This window comes from Panthera pardus, unplaced genomic scaffold (assembly GCF_024362965.1).
Source record: "Panthera pardus isolate Hobbes unplaced genomic scaffold, ASM2436296v1 HiC_scaffold_5, whole genome shotgun sequence".
NCBI classification, from domain to species: domain Eukaryota; kingdom Metazoa; phylum Chordata; class Mammalia; order Carnivora; family Felidae; genus Panthera; species Panthera pardus.
In genome coordinates, this window is record NW_026526980.1 from 15,323,582 (window position 1) to 15,346,168 (window position 22,587).

Sequence of the window (22,587 nt, forward strand, 5' to 3'; positions counted from 1 at the left end):
TTACATTAATTTTATATCAACAAAAAGTACATTCGGAGGGTTTTTTTTGGAAGTAGACTCACTGAGTCTAAAGTTCAAATGGAAAAATAAACAAGTGAGACTAGCCAGGAAAATTCTGAAAAAGGAAAGTAATAAAAAAGGTTTAACCCCAGTATGTATCGAAGCGTACTCTAAAGCTGCATTTATGAAAAAAGTTTGGTGCTGGTACGTGAGAGAAAGGCAGATTAACAAAACAGATTAGAATCTAGAAATCAACCCAAATGCATCTGAGAAGCTATTACACAGTAAAGCTATAGTTTTTTGAATCAGGGCAGAAAAAATAGAATGATACAGTGAAGTAATTGCCGTTAGGGTGACTGGCTAGCCGTTTGGAAAAATACAAGTTAATGCTGGATGCCTATCTGATTCCGTATACCAAATAAATTCCAGACAGATAAACAATTGAAATGTAAATGGATGAAACAAGGAAAGAAGAAAACGTGGAAGCGTACGCGCGCATGCACACACGCAATTTTGATGGATAAAGTCTTTCTAGGCAAGAAATAAAACTGAGAAGCTAACAAGAAGGAGGTGCCTGGGTGGCTCAGTCGGTTGAGCATCCGACTTCAGCTGAGGTCGTGATCTCACGACCTTGTGGGTTCTGCTGACAGCTCAGAGCCTGGAGCCTGCTTCAGATTCTGTGTCTCCCTCTTTCTCTACACCCCCCCCCCCAACCCCACTCATGCTCTGTCTCTGTCTCTCAAAAATAAATAAACATTAAAAAAAATTGTTTTTAAGGGGGGGGGGCGCCCTGGTGACTCAGTTGGGTGTCCAACTTTGGCTCAGGTCATTATCTCATGACTTGTAAGTTCCAGCCCCGCATCAGGCTCTGAGCTGACAGCTCAGAGCCTGGAGTCTGCTTCAGATTCTGTGTCTTCCTCTCTCTCTGCTCCTCTCCCACTTCTGTTCTCTCTCTCTCTCAAAAATAAATAAACATTAAAAATAAATAAATAAATAAATAAATAAATAAATAAATTTTTTAAAAAGAAGTTAAAAAGAAAAAGTTGGCTACATAAAATTGAAAATCAGGTGGACAGTATAAAAATAAAAATAGAACAGACTAAGTTAAAAGGTAGGTATCAAGCTAGAAAAGGTATTTTAAAATCCAGACAACAGACAAAAAAGCCGATGTTTTTCATATGTAAAGAGTTCTTATAAATAGACAGGAAAATAGGAATAGCTTTAAAATTGGACAAAGAATATAAAGTATCTCATAAAAAAGAAATTACTTGTAAACACATAGAAAGTTTCTTGGGACACCTAGCTAGCTCAGTCGGAAGACCGTGAGACTCTTGATCTTAGGGGGTCATTAGTTCGAGCCCCACGTTGGGTGTAGAGATTACTCAAACTAAATAAATTAAAAAAAAAAAAAAAGAAAAAGAGAAAGAAAGTTTCTCAACCTCACTAGCAACTAAAGAAATATCAATTAAAATGAGATAATAGATTGGCAAAGATACAAGTGTTTCATAGTGCCCCAAATGAGAAAGGAAATAGGTGCTCTCATAAATTGCTGGCAAGAGTACATATTGGGCACAATCTTTTGAAAGGCAGTTTAGTAATATTTATTACATTCCTAAATGTTCATATCCTTTGACCCAACTAGTCTACTTCCTCGAATTCATGGCACAGAGATCTCAGATATGTCAACAAAGGTGTAAATAGAATAATTTTCTTTGACCATCACAAACTAACAGAAAAGCTGGGAATGCAGAAAAAGAACTTTTTTCCTGAACCAACCATGGACACAGTCTGGAAATAGACCCAAATACATGCCTCATCAGTGTGGAATAAGATAGAGTACATTTCCTACAAGGTAGGAAATTCTCCTGCATAACCTCCACACGATGGTTGAAATCAGGAAATTAACATTGATATTCTCTAACCCTGAGGCCCCTTTCAAGCCCATAATTATCTTAATAATGTCTTTTCAGCAAAGGGATCCAGAGAAGCCAACATTGTTTTTAGTTGAGCTTTCTCATCCCTTTCAACCCCAAACAGCTCTCCGGTCTTTCCTGGACTGTCATTAACCTTGACACTTGACTGAATTACAAGCCAGTTGGTCTGAAGAATGCCCCACGGTTTAGTTGGTCTGAGATTTCCTCACGATTAGGTTTGACTCATGCACCTTTGAGAGAAAAGGCACAAGAACTTCTCGTTGGATCCTACCTACCAGGTGCTGCTAGATTTTGAGGTGAGGTCCCCGGTTATGACTCCGTCAAGGTGGTGTCTCTGAGGCTTCCCTGTTTTAAAGCTGCTCTTGTCTCTTTTAATTTGTAAGTATTTTGCGGGAGACGTTTTGATATTATGTACATACCCTCTTTCTCGTCAAACGTTTTTGTGTGTGTGGAAACCGCCTTATTGACTCACGTTTTTAAAGTGTGTAATTTGATAAGTTTTGACATATGTATACAGCTGTGAAACCATCACCACAATCAACATAATAAACCTCCATCGCCCCTGAAAGTTTTCTCCTGCCTTTCGACAATCTTCCCCTCTCATTCTTCCTGCATTTCCCCAACCCTAGGCAAGCACTGATCTACTTTCCACTACTATAGAATAAGTTGCATTTCCTAGAATTTTATTGAAATTGAATGATAGTTTTCTTCTTTTTGGAAGTCTGAGTTCTTTCTATCAACATAAGTATTTTAAAATTCATCTATGTTTTGCACACATCAATAGTTCATTCCTTTGAAGTGCTGAAGAATATCCCATTGTATGGATATATACCAATTTGTTTATCCGTTGTTCTGTTGGTTGACAATGGAGCTGTTCCTAGTTTTGGGGTTATTACAAATGAAGCTACTATAAACATTCACACGCACATCTTTGTCTGGACAAATGTCTTCATGTCTCTTGGGTAAGTATCTAGGACTGTAATGGCTAGATCATATGGCAGGTGTGTGCTTACTTTTATAAGAGACTACCAAAACAGCCTTCCAAAGTGATTGCATGATTTTATGGTCCAACCAGCAATGTATGAGGGCTACAGATGCTTCATATCTTCACCAGCAACAGTCTTTTTTTTTTAATGTTTATTCATTTTTGAGAGAGAGAGAGAGAGAGAGAGAGAGCATGAACGGGGGAGGGGCAGAGAGAGAGAGGGAGACCCAGAATCTGAAGCAGGCTCCAGGCTCTGAGCTGTCAGCACAGAGCCTGACACGGGGCTCGAGCCCATGAACTGTGAGACCATGACCTGAGCTGAAGTCGGACGCTCAACTGACTGAACCACCCAGGAGCCCCTCATTTTGGACACTCTTATAGGTGTGTGGTATTACCTTACCATGGTTTAAATTTGCATTTCCCTAATTAAACTAAAGATGTTGAGCATGTGTACATCTTTTTTTTTTTTTTTTTTTTTTTTGGAGCGTGTATATATCTTTACTGAGTGAAGTGTCTGTTCAAATTTTTGGCCCATTTAAAAAATAGGTTTTTTTCTCAGGGCACCTGGGTGGTTCAGTCAGTTAAGCGTCTGACTCTTGATCTTGGGTCAGGTCATGATCTCATGAGTTCGTGAGATCGAGCCCCACACCCAGCTCTGCGCTGATAACACAGAGCCTGCTTGGGATTCTCTCTCTTCCTCGATCTCTGCCCCTCCCCCGCTCGCCCTCTCTCTCAAGATCTCAAAAATAAACAAACATGAAAAAAAAAATGTTTTTAAGAATTAAAAAAATAAAAATAAATAACAAATAGGTTGTTTTCTTATGGCTGAGTTTTATATCTCCTTTGTACATTCTGGACGCAAATTCTTTATTGGATACGTGATTGGCTGTATACCTATATCAAAACATACCTTCTAGTCTGTGGCTTGTGTTTTCATTCTCTGAGCAGTGTCTTTTGAAGAGCTAAAGTTCTTAATTTTTATGTGTTATGGACTGTGTTTTTGGTAACTATGACATCATTGCCAATCTCAAGGTCACAAAGATTTCTCCTGTATTTTCTTCCAGAAATTCTACCGTTTTTGCTTTCAGATTTAGACATGAGATCCATTTTGAGTTTATTTTTGTATATGGTGTAGGGTATGAGTGAAGGTACTATTTCCCGCATATGGCTATCCAACAGAATTGTCTTCATACCCATTGCTGAAAATAGATTGACCAGAGTGTATAGATTTATTTCAGGATTTCCTGCTCTGTTACATTGACCTATTTGTCTCTCTTGATGTCACTTGATTACAGCTGCTTTCCAATAAATCTTGAAGTCAGGTTGTCTACATCCTCCAGCTTGGATCTTTTTCTTTTTTCTTTTAATTTTTATTTATTTACTTATTTACTTATTTTTTTTTTAATTTTTTTTAAACATTTTATTTATTTTTGAGACAGGGAGAGACAGAGCATGAACAGGGGAGGGTCAGAGAGAGGGAGACACAGAATCCGAAACAGGCTCCAGGCTCTGAACTGTCAGCACAGAGCCCGACACGGGACTCGAACTCACGGACCGTGAGATCATGACCTGAGCCGAAGTCGGCCGCTTAACCGACTGAGCCACCCAGGCGCCCCTATTTACTTATTTAAATTTTGAGTAAAGCTCTCTCCCCAACATGGGGCTTGAACTCATGACCCCGAGATCAAGAGTCACACGCTTTATGGTCAGAGTAGCCATGCGCTCCAGTTTTGGGTTTTTTTCAAGATTGTTATGGCCATTCTACCTCCTCCACAGTTCTATATGAAATTGAGAATCAACTTGCCAATTTTTACCAAACCAAGAAAGGCCAAGCCTGCTGGGGTTTCATTATCCTTGCATTAATTCTGTAAATCAGTTTGGGAAAAATTGATATTTTACCAGTATTGAGTCTTCTGATCCTTAAACATAATATATCTCCATTTATTTAGGTATTCTTTAATTTCTCTCAGTGATATTTTTGTAGTTCTCTGTGTATAGGTTTTACAGATGTTTTGTCAGACTTATCTCGAGTATTTCATTTTTTATACACTTTTTAATTGTTTATTTATTTTTGAGAGAGAGAGAGAGTGCATGCAAATGGGGCAGGGGAGACACAGAATCCTAAGCAGGCTCCAGGTTCTGAGCTGTCAGCACAGAGCAGGACTCGGGGCTCAAACCCACGAACAGTGAGATCATGACCTGAGCCACAAACGCTTAACTGAGTGAGACACCCAGGCACCCAGAGTATTTCATTTTTTTTATGCCATTGAAAATGGTTGTGCTTCGGGCACCTGGATGGCTCAGTCGGTTAAATGTCCGACTGTGGCTCAGGTAATGATCTCATGGTTCATAGATTTCAGCCCCACATCAGGCTCTGTGCTCACAGCTCGGAGCCTGGAGCCTCCGTTTGGATTCTCTGTCTCCCTCTCTCTCTGCCCCTCCCCTGCTTGTGCTCTGTCTATCACTGTCTCAAAGACAAATAAACATTAAAAAAAGAAGAAAGAAAATGGTCGTGCTTTTGGTTCCAATTTCAGATTGATCGTTGCTGTTGTATAGAAATGCAACTGATTTTTGGATGTTGCTTTTGTGCTCTACAACCTTGCTAAAGTCACTTATTAAATCCAGTAGCTTCTTTGTAGACGCCATAGAATTTCTGCAGAGATGATCGGTCCATCTGTGAATAAAGACAGTTGTATTTCTTCCTTTTCCCTCTTCTGCATTGGCCAGAAGCTCCAGAAAAATGTTGAATAGAAGAGGTTCAAGCAGGCATTTTTGTCTTGTTCCTGATATTAGAGGAAAACTATTCAGTATTTCATCATTAAGTGTGATATTAGTTGCAAAAGTTTTGTACATGTCCTTTACCATGCTGAGCAAAGTTCCCTTCTATTCCTCGTTTACTATGAGGCTTTAAAAAACAAAACAAACCAACCAAACAAACCAAAAAAAATCCCCAAAAACAAGAATGGATATTGGAGGGGGTATCTGGCTAGCACAGTTGGTAGAGTGTGTGACTCTTGATCTCGGGATTGTGAGTTCAAGCCCCATGTTGGGTGAAGACATTACTTTACAAAAATAAAAATATTAAAAGAAAATAATGGGGGCATAATAATGGCTTAGTCAGTTAAGCATTTGACTTCAGCTCGGATCATGATCTCACGGTTGGTGAGTTCGAGCCCCATATCAGGCTCTGTGCTGACAGCTGGTAGCCTGGAGCTGCATCAGATCCTTTGTTCCCCTCTCTCTCTTCCCACTCCGCAGCTTGTGCTCTCTCTCTCTCTCTCTCTAAAACAAATGAACATTAAAAAACAAGTCTTAAAAAAGCTTTAAAAAAATTTAAAAAATGGATATTGGATTTTGTTAAGAGCTTTCTCTGCATCTATTGAGATAATCATATGCTTTTCTTTTATAGTTTTATAATATGATGAGTTATGTTGATTACATTTGTGGAATAATACCACTTGGCTGTGGAATATTGTTTTTATATATGGTTGAGTTTGGCAAAATTTTAAAATTTGTACATTTGTGTTCATTAGAGACATTGGTGTGTAGTTTTCTTGCAATATCTTAGCCTTTGTTACTGGAGTAATGTTGACCTCGGAAGGAATTGGGAAATAGTCTCTCTTCTTTAATTTTCTGGAAGAGTTTGATAGAATTTATATCATTTATTTCTTAAATATTTGGTGAAATAAATGAAGCCATCTGGACCTGGAGTTTTCTTCATGGAACGTTTTTAACCACAAAGTCAAATTTGTAAATAGATATAGGACTATTCAGGTCATCAGTTTCTTCTTGAGTGAGTTTTTTAGTTTGTGTCTTTCAAGGGATTTGTTCCTTTTATCTAAGTTGATGAATTTTTTTTGGCATAAACTGGTTCACATTATTTGCTTACAGTGATATCACATCACCTATTTCTTATTATTACTTTGTGTCTTCTTTTTCTTGACTAAAAGAATTGTATGAATTGTATTTATTTTCTTGAAGAACAAGGGTCCCCCCCGCCATGGATTTTTATCAATTATTTTTCTGTTTTCTGTTTCACTTACTGCCACTCTGATCTTTATTATTTCTTCTCTTTATTTTGATTTTCATTTGCTCTTCTTTGTTCTAGTGTCTTAAGGGAGAAACTAAGTCCATTGATGTGAGATCTTCTTTTCTAATACAGATATTTAGTGTGCTATAAATATCCTCTACTCCGTTAGCTACATTCTACAAACTGTGGTGTGTTATGTTTTCATTTTCATTTATTCATACATTCTAGTTTTCCTTTTGATTTCTCCTTTGACACTCGGGTTATTTAGAAGGGTGTTCTTTTGTTTCCATTTTTTTTTTTTTTTTCTTATCAGGGATTACTGTCTTCCATTACTTGATTTTCAACATCTTGAAAACTGTTGTCTCATAAATTTTGTGTGTATTTTCAGTTGTTTCAGGAGGAAGGGTAAATATAGCTTTGTTTGCTCCGTCTCAGTTGGAAGCAGAAGTCCTTGTTCCTCATCAAACATTGGATAAATGAATGAATGAATGCAATACATTTGTGTCTATACAAACAGATAGTTTCCTATTTTATTGAGTGGATTATAATCCCTTACTGTCATTGTTTATTTTAATGTTAAAATTATCCTAAATTTGGTCAGTGAATATAAACCTTTTTAAATATGGAAATGCTCGGTGTGGCGTTTCTCCACCAAAATGAATGGACTGACAATGAAGGTGATTGGCCCTCAAGGAAAAGCAGGGTGCCATTATCACTTGGTCCATTCACACAAAAAAATAAGGAAAGAACAATTGATTGTTATTTTTTGAAAGTTTTTTTTAATGTTTATTTATTTTTGAGAGAGAGAGAGAGAGCAGGGGAAGGGCAAAGAGGGAGGGGGAGAGAGGATCTGAAGCAGGTTCCTGTCCTGACAGCAGATAGCAGGATGTGGGGCTGAAACTCACAAACTGTGAGATCATGACCTGAGCCAAAGTCAGACACTTAACAGACTGAGCCACCCACGCGCCCCTGAAGATTTTATTTTTAAGTAATCTCTGCACCCAGCGTGGAGCTCAAACTCAGAACCCTGAGATAAAGAGTCATGTGTGATACCCACTGAGCCAGTCAGGTGCGCCAATAACTGATTATTTTAACAGTGAATGTCTGAGGGACCCAGTAAGGAGCAGAAGCATTCACTTTATTCTCGACACAATAGTGAAGGTACCTGATGGCAAAGGAACGCATTACAGAATGAATGTTATTTGCATCTTTAAGGTAAAGCAAAACCCAGCCAATCAGAAGCCAAGCATATGTCTAGGCGAATCTAGCTCTTGCTGGCAGTCAAGACGGTAACAAGCAAGTACTTGGGAGAACAACGATGTTCCTTGACACACATTATGGAACTCCTTGGAAGAAAAACGACGTTCATTCTTCATCATTCAACAAGTATTAATTCAATGTTTAATGCCTCGTAGGCAAGGCTGTAGGTACTGGGGAATATAACACTGAACTCAACTGTCAGGTCCCCGCTCTACAGGGCCTTACATGCCAGCAGTGTTGGGATAAAATGAGCTAACTCATGAGCACATGTGAAATTCCAGCCACAAATGCTCAAGGGGGTCTTTCCAGGGAGCTGGGTTTCCACCTGAATAGGAGGGGACAAGAGTCCGTGAAGTCTAAGTTAGCATTGGTACTCGAATCCCATCTACGTTGTTATGAGGTCCAGAGAATCCCAGGGAAGGCTTGTTAGAACATTTGAACTGGGCTTTGAAATAGGAGTTTGTTAGGTGGACATAATAGAAGTATTCCATTCAGAAGAAATAAGATGTTTAAGTCGTAGAAGCATTGACAAAACGAGAGAGTAGCAACGATTCAGTATCACTGGAACACAGAATAAGAATTCTCAGAAGGGCACCTGGGTGGCTCAGTAGGTTAAGCGTCCAACTTCGGCTCCCACCAACCCGGTCATGATCTCCTGGTTCGTGAGTTTGAGCCCCGTGTCAGGCTCTGTGTTGTCCGCTCAGCGCCTGGAGCCTGCTTCGGATTCTGTGTCTCCCTCTCTCTCTGCCCTTCCCCCATTCACACTCTGTCTCTCTCCATCTCTCAAAAATAAATAAACATCGGGGGGAAAAAAAAGAATTCTCAGAAACTGGGAAAGTTTGGTTGGTAAGAATTCTTGAAGGGCCTTTTATGCTAGGCAAGGAGTTTCAGATAATATCCTATAGAATAGAGAGAATTTTAAGCAGCACCAATACCTGACCAGATTTGCTTGTTGAAAGATCATTTTGATGGCATTGTGGATATCTGAATAGAGAAAGGTGAACAATGCATGGAAAAATCATTCCTGGGCGCCCAGGTGGCTCAGTCCGTTAAACATCCAACTCGTGATTTCAGCTCAGGTCATGATCTCATGGTTTGTGGTTCCAGCCCTGCGTCGGGCTCCCAGCTGACAGCACGGAGCCCGCTTGAGATTCTCTGTCTCCCTCTCTCTCTGCCCATGCCCTGCTCACTCTCTCTCTCTAAAAATAAACTTAAAAAAAAAAAGGTTGCTTTAGAAAAATGATTCCTTCACTTAGTAAATATTATTAAGAGCCGAATATATACTAGGCATTGTGATAGATGCTAAAAATGAGAGCAAGGAACCTGGTCCTTGCTCTCCTGGAACTTACAAAGAATCTGGAGAATCAAATATTGAATAAATAATGGCAAAAATATTCCATCACAAATTTGATAATGCTACAAAGAGGTAGAGACTGCCTTTAGAATATGTAATTGGGACAACTAACAGGTGGTGGTCAGAAAGTCCTTCCTGAGGAAGTTCCACGAGGATTGAGAGCCAGTACATGGTTAACAACAGGCCGGGTCGAGGAGCTGGGCACCTTTTCAAAAGTGAAAGGAAGGCCCTTGGGTTATCTGGATTTATGAGCAAGGGGAATGACCAGAGATACCATTAAGAAAACACCATTGGAGCGTCTGAGTGGCTCAGTCGGTTAAGCGGCTGACTTCAGCTCAGGTCATGATCTCACAGTTTGCGAGTTCGAGCCCCGCGTCAGGCTCTGTGCTGACAGCTCAGAGCCTGGAGCCAGTTTCAGATTCTGTGTCTCTCTCTCTGCCCCTCCCTTGCTTGTTCTCTCTCTCTCTCTCTCTGTCTCAAAAATAAGCATTAAAAAAAAAGCAGAGGAAGAAGAAGAAGAAACCGCAGACTATGTTAAAGATGTTAGGCGTTGAGTCAAGAGCCTTGGAAAGTCTTTGAATGATTTGAAGCTAGAGAATAAGATGATTAAGTTTTCATTTTAAGAGAAGATCGCTAAGGATGCTACGTGGAGAATGATCTCAAGAGGCGAGGAGTGAACACGTGCAGTGCTGCCCAGCACGTGGGGCGGTGGGATCCCTTCCCAGGATTGGAAGTACAACCTGGTGGAACCATTTTAGGAACATTCTAGAGTTTCTCATGTAGTTAAACATACACGTATCCTGTGCTTCAGCAATTGTGTTCCTCGTTATTTATCCAAGAGAAATAAAAACATATGTCTACAGTCCACCAGAAAAGACATGCACAAGAATGTTCTTAGCAGCTTTATTCATAATAACCCCAGGCTGGAAATAACCCAAACGTCAATCAACAGAAGATGGTGAACAAGCTGTGCATCCATTCAATGGAATACTTTTCAGTAACAAAAAGAAATTCACTTCTGATGCTTGCAACAACATCAATGACTCTCACTGACATTGAGCAAGAGAAGCCAGGCACAAAGGCTTCCATATATATATATATATATATATATATATGGTGTATGACTCCATTTATATAAGGTTCTAGAACAGACAATCCTAATTTATGGGGATGTAAGTCAGAAACGTAGCAGCTTCCTGGTGTCAGGTGTGTGTGTGTGTGTGTGTGTGTGTGTGTGTGTGTGTGTGTTGAGGGGGAGCAGATGAGTGACTGAGAAGGGGCACAAGGGAATATTCTGGGGTGTTTGACGTCTTCTACATGTTGACTGTGGTAGTGGTTACACGAGTGTATTTATTTGTCAAACTCATTGCATTTTGCACTTCACATGGGTGCATTTGTTTTACTGAAACAATACCACAAGCAAAAAATAAAAGAGGGAGGAAGGGAAGAATTTGTGGAGTTTTAGGGGGTGTGCTGGAGATGGCGGTGGAGAAACAGAGGAAGGGACGAATAAGAAAGACGTTTGGAGACCAAATAACTTACGGATGCATTGGATGGGGGGAGGGAAAAGTCAAAACGTATTCTTGGGTTTCTGGCTGGGCAGGTTCAGTGAGCTGAACAGTAACAGTCAGTTACTACTGACCTGAGGAAAACTGTCCCCTTGGAGGCATGTTTGTGTGCGGTGGGGGAAGGAGGCAGAGGAGGACGTGAGTCTGAGACTCATCAGTCTAATGTACTTGGCCCCATCATAGTACCTTTAGCCCATTTTCCTCCTCCCTGGCTGGAGTATCAAACCTCCTCAGGACTCATTCTGGCCACGATCTTCTCACTCTGTAGCAATGGGTCTCAAGAAATGGTTCTGCACCCCCGTTCCTCAGCGGATTAGAGATTCAGTGGCTAGGAGCCGTGGGTGCTGGCTGGTCCCACAAAGTGGAAAATTCCCTCTCTCGCCCGGCAGGCACTCACACAAGTGAACGGCATGTTTCTAATCACCAGAGGACCCAATGCCTTACTTTTTTCAGTTTTAATGTACCCGAAAAGTTCTGGGAATGCAATTACCACGTCAGTTGAAGGAGAATTATTGTCTGGTCGTTCGGAACCTGACTGAGAGTTGTGCTGTATTCCGGATAAAAATTTGTCTCCAACATCACTACCGTTCTCGGTGCGTGCGTCATCGGTGGGACACTGCTGGGTCAGCCTGCATTTGTCATAGGGATTCGACCTGCGGTGGCCAGCTTCTGCCTACTTTCCTGAGGTTTCCAGTGGACACTATTCCCAAGCCCTTACCCAGGGAAAGATAGTTTATTTTATGATGCGTACCTTTCTCTTATTTTTCCTTTGAATCAGTCATTGCATACCTCTTTTGAAATGATGTGCTAGGTAGGTTATATTATCTATGGTTATCATTTGGGGAGAGTAAAGGGTGGTGTTACAAAATATTTGTTACCAAAAGGGCCTGTAGAGTCTAAAATGGTTGAGATAAACGAGACTACAATGTAGTGGTTAGTGACCTGGGCTCAGGAGCCAAATTGCTTGGTTTTACTACTACAATTATTGTGACTTTGGACAAGTTAATTATCCTCATCTGTAAAACGGGGAGCACTTTCTTACCTCGTGGGGGTGTGCGAGGAAAACCATGAGTGTTTAGTTAATATTTGTCAAGCACTTAGACCAATGCATGACCGGCACGTATTTAAGCACCAAATAAATTTTAGTTAAATAAAATAAATACACTCTCCCTGGGAAATCTTCTTCATGTTCATGCCTTTAAGTTCCATCTATACATTATTGTGGAAAATTTTCTAAATTTCAAAACGTTTTGGGGCCCCTGGGTGGCTCAGTCAGTTAAGGGTCGCGTCGATGTTGGAACTCACGTTGTGTTTGTAAGTTTGAGCCCAATGTCGGGCTCTGTGCTGACAGCTCAGAGCCTGAAACCTGCTTCAGATTCTGTGTCTCCCTCTCTCTCCACCCTTCCCCTGCTCACGCTCTGTCTGTCTCTGTCTCAAAAACAAATAATGAGGGGCGCCTGGGTGGCGCAGTCGGTTAAGCGTCCGACTTCAGCCAGGTCACGATCTCGCGGTCCGTGAGTTCGAGCCCCGCGTCAGGCTCTGGGCTGATGGCTCGGAGCCTGGAGCCTGTTTCCGATTCTGTTTGTCTCCCTCTCTCTCTGCCCCTCCCCCGTTCATGCTCTGTCTCTCTCTGTCCCAAAAATAAATAAAAAACGTTGAAAAAAAAACAAAAACAAAAAACAAATAATGAAAACACTAAAAAATTTTTCTCAAATGTTTTGAGTCAGCTTTGCCTAAAAAATACATATATAGATATATCAGGATGACATTTGGTTAAAAAAAAAAAAAGGCTTGGGAGGAAAAAAAAATCATTTTCTTTCAAGTACGTAGTTTCCCAAGTCAGGCTAGTCATTCACTCTTCCCAGTGAGAAGAAGAAAGGGTTGAAGAACATATATGTTCTGGTAACCTCAGAAACCAAAGAAACAAGAACCCAAGGAACAAAGACAAATGAAGAAAAGGTCTTATTTAAATTTAAATTCAGGAGCACCTGGCTGTTTCAGTTGGTAGAGCATGCAACCCTTAATCTCAGGGTGGTGAGTTCGAGCCCCACATTGGGGGTAGAGATTACTTAAACATAAAATCTTCAAAAAGTTTTTAAATTGGTACAGATTCTGTTTCATATTATGCTCAGCAAGAAGAAGCGAGAAGTTTCCTGACACAGTTACGTGTTTTTCCCAAGCTTTTTCGTTAAAAAAAAGTTATTGTTGGAAAGGTGTTTCATGTTCTGTACAAATTCTCAAACTGTAAAGTTCAACAATGCGCCACACAAAATATTCTAATATTCATTTAATTAGAAAGTATGCTTGTTGTAGGAATGGCATTTGCTTACTGAAATGAGCAGTGGTAATGAAACCCATTACTGCATACCAGACCTTGTTTCTGGTTTTGTTCTGAATTGATTATGCAAAGTAGAATAAAAATGGTGGCTCCAGTGGATTTAAAGGCAAATGCAATACAGAACCTATTTTCATCCACAACAAGGACTCACAAGTATAAACCTCCAGCCTGAGACCTTTCCTCTGCTGTTCCCTGGGTCCTGGTTTGCCTCTCCTCAGCTTTCAGCTCTCTGGTGAAGCTTCACATTTTCAAAGAAACCTTTGACCACATAATCTATGTTACGTTCCTTCGTTTTACACTTTCTTGGAACACCTTCGTTTCCTTCTGTGTGTTTGTCATCGTTTGTAATTATATACTTTATAGTTTGCTTAAAAAAAAAAAAAGAAATCTGTCCCATTAGACTTCATCCACCAAAGCAGTTCCTCACAAATGGCAGGGAACCAGGCCCTAACACGGTATCTAGCACACAGTAGGTGCTCAATAAATATTTGTTGCATGGGTGATCTGTCGTTTTGGCATTCTGGTGTATACAGGTGAGATATGGGCTAAATACATGAATTTGAAAGTCTGCATTTGAACAGTATTTAAGTATAAGAGAGTCAATGAGATCGCCCATCCCAAGGAGAAAGTGGAGACAGAGAGAGAGAGAGGGAGAAAGAGTGAGAGAGAAGGAGGTTTGGAACAGAGCCTTGGGGATCCCGACATTTATTTGGTATAAAGCAGGAGATGCTGGCAGAGGGTACAAAAAAAGGAATTGCCGAGAGGTAAAAAGAAATTTGGGAGAATGGGTTGCCAAGACAGCAGGTAGAAGAGACTCAGTAGGAGTGGCCAGTTGTGGAAATACAGCTAAGGCCTAAGTCAAGACCGGGGGAGAAATGTCACATTGAGTTTGGCAGTTTCAAGGTCAATTGTGACATGCATAAGAGCAATTTGGGGGAGGACTACAAAGGATTTTTTTAAAAAAATCAGCTGTGTAAATGTCAATAAATATTGTTGTCTTCATTGCGTTATGCTGTTATGGAAAATTATTCATAAACCTGGTATGAAAACATACTGTGCTATAAATACATGTTCATATTTTTTAACTCCTAAAGAAATGATGTAATATAATTTTTTAACACTTTAAGTAGAAAGGACCATAAAAGAAAACCAAACCAAATATGCGTTTGTATGGACTTAATGGCAGGGGGAAAATCACTTAGGGTTTATTTGATGGCCTCTACTTTTACATTTTGTAAACCTGATTTTTAAAATCGTGTGTGTGTTTAACATGCTCGTTGTATAAAAATGAAACAAAACAAAAAAGCCGTATACGTTAAAAGAAGAAATTTAAAATCCTCAGAATATCATCAGCTAACGTTTTGGCGCTTATGTTTTAGGACTTTTTGTGCATGCATGCATTCATTCATTAACTTATTACACATCTGCCTCAGAGAGGAGAGGAACTGGGCAGGCAGTCAAGGGAGGTTTGGTTTCTTTTTAATGGGAGAGATTGGGGCATGTTTTAAAGGCAGTGCGAAGAAAGACCTAGTTTAGAAAGAGGGAAACGGGATGCTCCTTAGAGTGAGGTTTCTGCGAAGGAGTGGATTTTAAGCACAGAGAGGAGGAATCGTTTTTGATTAGGGGGAAGAAAAGCGCTTTGAGGGGATGGGAAGAAAATACACATACACACACGAACACATACATGTATTTTATTGTATCTACGTGTAGGTACTTTGCTGTATCTACCTGTAGGTAAGCAGCAATCTCCCATCGACACTTGGGTATACATTTTCACTTTACTGCACGAATGGAGCGTATTGTATTTACATGCTTCCTGCGGTGTGAGTGAGTTTGGAACCCGCTTCTTCACTTATTCTATTGTAACCACTTTCCCCTCGCCGTCGTCCTTCCTCCCCATCATTTTTGCAATAGCTCAGTTTTTAAAGCCACCTTAGAGTGTTGGACATTTTGGCCGTTCACGGTTTTTCACCATCGTCCATGCCTGCACTTAACATCTTGACGGTGAAAATATTTGTAGATATCCAGGATTATTTTCGGAACAGAAATCCGTGCCCGTGGAATTGCTGAGTCAAACGGTCTGCAAAACTCGGTGGATAAAAATCGCTTTTAAACCTCCTAGCCCACCTCAGGTATGCATTCTTTACCTGAGGAGGAAGCAGAGGAGCACAGAGGTTAAATTACTGGCCCAAGGTCAAAAATAATTACAAGTGGCGGATTTCAAAAGCCGCGCGGGGTCATCTTGCTGCGGCAGGGGTAGAATTTGCGATTTAGGATTTTTTTTTTTTTTTTTTGGTGTGTTTCGGTGGGGGAGGGGCCGGGCGGCAGGGAAGGAAACTTGTGTCGCAGCAAAGAAGGAGGAGGAGGAGGGGCGGGACTCCAGTCGGATCGCAGCCGGCAGCGGCGAAAGAGGCTGGGCCCGGGGCTCGGCGGGCTCCCCAGCCTCTGTGCGGGGCGCCTAGGAGGCAGTGAACTCCCTCAGGGAGGTCCGGGCCGCGGGCCGCGGGCCGCGAGCCGCGCCCGGGCGGTTGCCAAGGGCCCATCCCGTCAGCGGGGTTAGTTGCTAGGACCTCCATCTTGAGGCCGGCGGCCGCGGCGCCCCCGGAAGGGGTTGCCGAGCGGGGCATTCACTTCCGGTCTGGGGCCTGCGGCGGCGGCGGTGGCGGCGGCGGCGGCAGCGGGTCGGTGTAGAAAATGGCGCTGGTGCAGCGGCTCGGGCCTCTCCCCGCGGCGCTGCGGAGGGCTTGAGGCTCGCGAGCCTCACTCGCCGCGCCCCACTTGCTCGTGCACTTTACACACATGAGGTGAGCAGGGCGGGGGCCTCCCTTCGGGCGGGAGGAGCCTGGGGCGCTGCCGCAGGGCCCGCGACCGCGGGCGGCGGCGGCGGCGGGCGTCCCCGAGACCTCGGGCCTCGACGGGGAGGGGGGGGGGGGCGCGAGGGCGCCGCTGCGGAGGCCGGGCGGGAGGCCCGAGGGGCCGCGCCACGCAGCTGGGGCCGGGCCGGGGGCTGCGGCTCGCCCGCGCAGCCCGCCCGCAGTCCGGGCTGCAGCCCCGCAGCTTTGTGAGCACCCCCGGGCTCCCCTCCCCTCCCCCATCCGCCCCGGCGCGAGCCTCTGCCGCAGCAGCTCCGTTTTCACGCGCATCTCTCTCTCCCTCTCTCTCTCTCCCTCTCTCTCTCTCTCTCTCTTTCCCCCTCCCCCTTTTCTTTTCTCTTGCAGAGAATTGGAAGCTAAAGCTACCAAAGACGTAGAAAGGAATCTTAGCAGGTAAGATGGGCGAGCTTCCGTCTGTCGCCCCATTAATCGTGTATTTGCACTCTGGTTCGCCCTTTCTGGGTTTAGAAGTTCCCCCGTGTCATTTTCTTTCGCACGCAGGGAATAGGCAGACGGGAGAAGAGGCCGGAGGGAATACTGGATGGAGGGATTGCGGGGAGATGCGTAATTACGCGTGTGTTCTTTTCTTTGGGAGAGAAAAAAAAACAGCGAAAAGCAATTCTTGTAAACTTAGTTAAAGCATTCTCACCCTTTTAGAATTTAATTAGGGGACTTGTGCATTAATTACTATTGTAAATGGTTGCAGGCATTGTGTGACTCATGATTGAGGCGGCCCTTATGGCGGGCTGTCAAACTGTTTTGGCTTCCCCGTTATTACTTTGTAACTCAAATTGTTGCCTTTATAAGAAGATACTATGTTCGCATTTTTTTTTTTTTTCGTCCAACACATTGTAGTCAGGCGGATTCTGTTGCACTGGAAACAGTTTTGCCCTTGAACTTGAACAAGCATAAACTGCGTTTTGTTTTCTTTTGAAACTAGGTTTGTGTCTGTGTTCGGTGTGTGCTCTTTTTATCAGCTGGTGGAATAATTAAAAATTTGTTCCCAATGCGTGGTTATCATTTCTATTGGGCCTGAGTGCTGTTGCACTGGTAACTTAAATCATCACCACAAAGGGATTTTTTGTTTTTTTAAACGTTGCCTTTATGGAAATGTTTAGCTTTATTGAGCCATAATCGCTTAAAGCATCAGAGCATTGCACTGTATTTAACTCTTTTTCACATCCATTTCCTCAGTCTTTTTTTTTTTTTTATTTGCCATTTTCTTTTGAATCCTATTGAGAGACTCAGAGAAACTTCTAGATTAACCTTATCAGTGAGCACCTTTCTTTTTCACTTGGCCAGAGTAAAGTAAAATTTCTCCTGTCTCAGGTCTTAATGGAGTTTGTCCTTGACAACTGTAAGTTTTAGGTTTACATTATGGTGAGGTTAATAACACGGAATTCAAATCATGTGAATATTTTTCACCACGTAAACTCGTTCCAAATTGCTGGTCTTTTGAGTTTTGTAGATAATTAGTCTGTTAAGGTGATCATTAAAAAATCTTTTCAGTTGGTGAGGGTGGGCGTCATTGGCTTACTAAATAAGAGATCTTCTGTTATAATTATGGGGACTGGTTAAAGGAAATTAAGCCTGACATCTCTGACTAAATATCTGTCCTTCGGACATTTAATAAGTTTTGTTGTCAAAACCTTTAAAAAAAAAAAATGTTAAGATATGAAACCGTGAAAGAAAACAGGTTGAATTTTCAGCAGCAGAAGGGAGATTGGAGTCTCTTTTTCCTTCCTTTTTTGCTTTGTCAGGTAACTCTATCAGTATAATTTCTATGGAGGTTTTCTGGGGCTTAATTAAAAATTGCCTCTACTGTGGGTGTAATTTTCATACGCTATTCTAGTTGGATAGAACTTAGAGTCTCTGTATGTATGTATCAGAGTTTGAATCCCGGCTCTGCCACTTGCAATATGACCTTGACTCTTGGCAAGTCACTTAGCCTCTCTGTGTAATCTATAAAACAAGGGGTTCGGGCCAGCCAGTTGCTAAGGTGTGTTAGGCCCCTTGGGTTGTATAGAAAGGAGTCCAATGTGACACTTGGCAACAGAGAACTTGTTCAATCCGGTAGGAAGACTGTAATATGTGCACAAGTAACTAATACAAGGCAGATGATGTAGAGGTCAGGCCACCATCTCCTGCCATACTTGAAGATGGAAAAGGAAGGACGAGTATCAAGGAGGTTACAAGGCAGCGTGTACTAAGGACCATGAGGGGGTAGTGTTGCTTAAAGGTTAAAAGTGTTCCGAGGGGGGAGAGGTGCGATTAGGCGGGCAAATGCTTTCTGTCAACTCCATCTCTGTGCTTCCTTTTTCCCATATAAGGAGAGTGTGTCTGTCTGGAGGCATTTGTGCTCTCCCTAGGAAATCCAGGCATTATCCTGTATTCCTTTAGCAAACATGTCTTCAGCATCTTCTGTGTTCCAAACGCAAGGCTAGGCACCTGGGAGGAGAAGAGAAAGAAGTAGCTTAATGTACTGAATGCGTACTCTGCCTGGCACACTCTTCTCAAGACTTTACGTGGACTCCTCTCATCCCTGGGTCACTGTGTGAGGTGGGTGCCAGTGGTCCTGTTTTACAGGAATATTCCTGCTCTGAGACAAAGGAGGCCACACCACTTAGTAATTGAAGCAGCTGTCAGGCTTTAGATCATGTCGTATCATCTGTTACTAGAGACATGGTTCTTTGCCTTGAAAAATTCGAAAATCTCTCTGAGGAGGCAGAGACACAGGTACATATAATACTTCCAGACCAGAGCTTCTTAGTCTGGGCTCTGTTGATGTTTTGGACCAGATAATTTATTATTGTGAGGTCTGCCCTGTGCATTGTGGGGTGTTCAGCAGCAATCTGCCTGTAGTACCCCCATCCAGGCGTGACATTCAGAAACGTCTTCGTTGCTAAATGTTCTCTGGGGGGCAAAATCACCCCCACAGCTGAGAACCACTATTCTAGATCTTCATGTTCCCCAAAGATAACCAAACATGCAAATTTTTAATGTTAAGTTAATTTTAACGTGTTTTAGTACTGTGGAAGTCCAAATGTTACTGTGTGTACCCCTGTTTTGAACCCTCCAGTCTCTGAATGTCAACGTCGTATTGCCGTTCTTCGTTCCCTCTGCCAAGTGGTAGATCCTCAAGACAGCGTGCCAGGTAGCGAGCGAGAGTTAGAATCAGCACAAGACAGAAATTTCGTTTACTTACCTGGAGTAAACTATAGTCCTTTCACAGTTGGCCATTAAAATGGTCCCTTTCTGTGGCACCTGGGTGGCTCATTCGGTTAAATGCCCAGCTTCAGCTTAGGTCATGAGCTCATGGTTCGTGGGTTTGAGCCCTGCGTCGGGCTGTGCCGACGGCTCGGAGCCTGAAGCCTGCTTTGGATTCTGTGTCTCCCTCTCTCTCTGCCCCTCCCCTGCTCACGCTCTGTCTCTCAAAACTAAATAAACATTAAAAGAATTTTAAATTGTCACTTTATGTCAGTATCATGGGCATTTAAAAGAGGAAACTGTAACATCTAGATGGGGGTGGTCACATTTGGAACAGAACTTTAAAGGATAGAATCACTTTTGAAAGGCAGAGAAAAGGGCAGTGTGAGAACAACAGAACTGAAGGCACAAAATCCAGGAAGTACAGGGAATTTTGAAATAACAGTGGGTAGTTTGGTTGGATTGGCATACAGGAGCAGGGACGGATGCAGTATTAGGTTGAGGACTTTGGGCATAGATCTTTCAGTAGTGTGGAGCTATCATACGCTCTTGGGGAGGGTAGTGTGATACGCTAGAATAATGGTAATTTGTGATGTGGGCTGGAGGTGTGGGAGGCCCGGATTACAGCGGTGGTAGAAAAGGCGTGAGAGTGGGAGATACTGAGGAAGCGCAGTCTGGGATTTGGCAAGTAACTAACCTGGGTTTAGTTGTGAGAGGGGCCTAGACATACCGGGGTCTCCGTGTTGGATGAATGGGAGATTGACTCAGCCTCTGAACAGAATAGAGGTCAGAACAGAAATAGGAATTTGGTGAGAGAAGATAGTAACTTACATTTTTGAGTTATAAAAAAAAATTTTCGAATGCAACTGATCTAATTTTAAAAAATCTTTTGCAGGCCATAGCCATAGAATCATTGGGTATTTAGAGCTAGACCATGACATCAGAGAGACCAGCCAGTATTCTGAGCCCTTCTTTTTTTTTTTTTTTTTTAAATGTTTATTTATTTATTTTGTGGGAGAGGGGCAGGGAGAGAGGGAGACACAAAATCTCAAGCAGGTTCTGTGGAAACAGCATAGAGCCCTACATGGGGCTCGAACCCACAAACCGTAAGATCATGACCTGAGCCGAAATCACGAGTCAAACACTTAACCGACTAAGCCACCCAGGTGCCCCATGACCCCTGTTTTACAGATGAGAAAGCTATGGTTGAGACAGATCTAGTAACGCAGTCAAGGTTGTATTCTCTCAAGTGACAGATCTGGAATTCCAACAGCCCTCTCAGTTCTATCGAGTTCTTGCAGCTGAGCAATATTTTATTTTATATTGCACAGTAAAAAAATGATAACTTTGGTTTCTCCTTTCGGGAAATGTAAAAACAATTATCTCAATGTATTTTGTGCTCATTCTAGTTAATTTGTTATAATGTAGGGTATATCATCTAAAGTAAAAGTTACATGTTTCATGTTAGCTGATTTTTCCCCCCCCAAACCAGCTATTGAATGCCATCATTTAAGAAAATTTGTTAAAGATGCTGCGATGCCATATAAAATAGCATCTAAACTGGGACATTGTTGTCCGAGGCACTTTTGCCTGGGACAGGTGCTCCATAAAAAAAGACTAGGGACGGCAGGAATGAACCAGGATAGCAGGTCTCCCTAGATGAGGTGGACCCTTCTCTTGTAATTCATCAGCCTTTAGCTGCAAAAAAAAAAAAAAAAAAAAAAAAAAGCCTTCTGATTTTTGTTACGCTTTTCTGTTGCCTTCCTGTGATATGGTTTGGAGGCCAGCAAATTCATAATGGTAGGTTTCTTTCTAGTTTAATTTGGCAGCTATGCGGTAAATCAATTGATAGAATAAATGAATCAAACCGTAAGCTTAGTTTAAAAATGCGTAACAACCCTCTGTGGAAAATTTAAATATGAACGTCATTAAAAAGTCTGAGTACTACTCTGTAACCTCTTGTGCTTTTGGCATCTGAAATAAGTCTGCAAGTAATAATTAAAATCCCTTACAGTTCTCTTTTCTGACTTCAAAAGTACTGCCCATGATTGGAGAGGCTAAAATAGAATGTGCTGTATGTATTCTCTTCAGGCTGTCTTTTGATAGGTCTCTCGCTCAAAGTCGAGAAGATGACCTCCCATTTAAAATTTTTAAAAGGTAATTCTAATCTTCAGCAAAATAGCAAGAATAGTGCAGTGAACACCTGTATCTCTTCCTAGGTTTACCCATTATTAATCTTTCGCCATAGTGTTTTATCATGCCAGTTCACGCCTAAGTAAGACAATGTGTACCTCCTAAGAACCAGGGCATTCTGCATAACCATCGCATTGTCATGCACGGGTAAGTTTAACTTTGTTGCAATGCCATTCCGTCCATATTCACATTTTCCCAGTCATCCCACTAAGGTCTTTTTTTTTTGTTTAACGCTTATTTATCTTTGAGAGAGAGCGAGAAAGAGACGAGAGAGCGCGCATACGAGCACGCACCAGCGGGGGAGGGTTATAGAGAGAGAGGGAGACACAGAATCCGAGGCAGGCTCCAGACTCTGAGCTGTCAGCACAGGGCCCGACGTGGGGCTTGAACTCACAAACCGTGACATGACCTGAGCTAAAATCAGACACTCAACTGACTTAGCCCCCCAGGAGCCCCAGTAATGTCTTTATAAATATGTTGGTTTCCCTCTCTAAATTCCTTAATCCAGGGTTGCTTTTAGTTGTCTGTAATTTCCTTATGTCAGGAGCACTTCTTTATCCTCTCCTTCCCCTTTTTTGCAGGCTTCAGTTTGGATTTTTCTGATGGTTCCTGTAAGATTAGATTCAGTTAAACCTTTTCGGCAGGAATAGTACGTAGGTGATGTGTTGTCACTAGGTCACATCAGGCTCCTTCCCCCACTGTTTTTCAACAGATTAACTGAAAGTTGACCCTGTACTTTTACCTTTATGTTAACTCAGTGTTTCTTTTCGTTTTCGGATATGCTGACAATTAGTTTAAACTGAGATACCATTTTAAATAGTTGAGGTTACGATAATTACAGGTCT

The 22,587-nt window shown here is 42.0% G+C and overlaps 1 protein-coding gene across 1 annotated transcript in view; it reads left to right on the forward strand.

Moving 5' to 3' along the window:
- Positions 1-16,091: 16,091 nt before the first annotated feature.
- TNRC6A (trinucleotide repeat containing adaptor 6A) overlaps positions 16,092-22,587 on the forward strand; it is a 98,486-nt gene continuing 91,990 nt past the window's right edge. The window contains 2 exon segments of the mRNA XM_019430287.2: positions 16,092-16,273; positions 16,688-16,735. Coding sequence (XP_019285832.1) covers positions 16,269-16,273; positions 16,688-16,735 — 53 coding nt within the window. The 5' untranslated portion in view covers positions 16,092-16,268.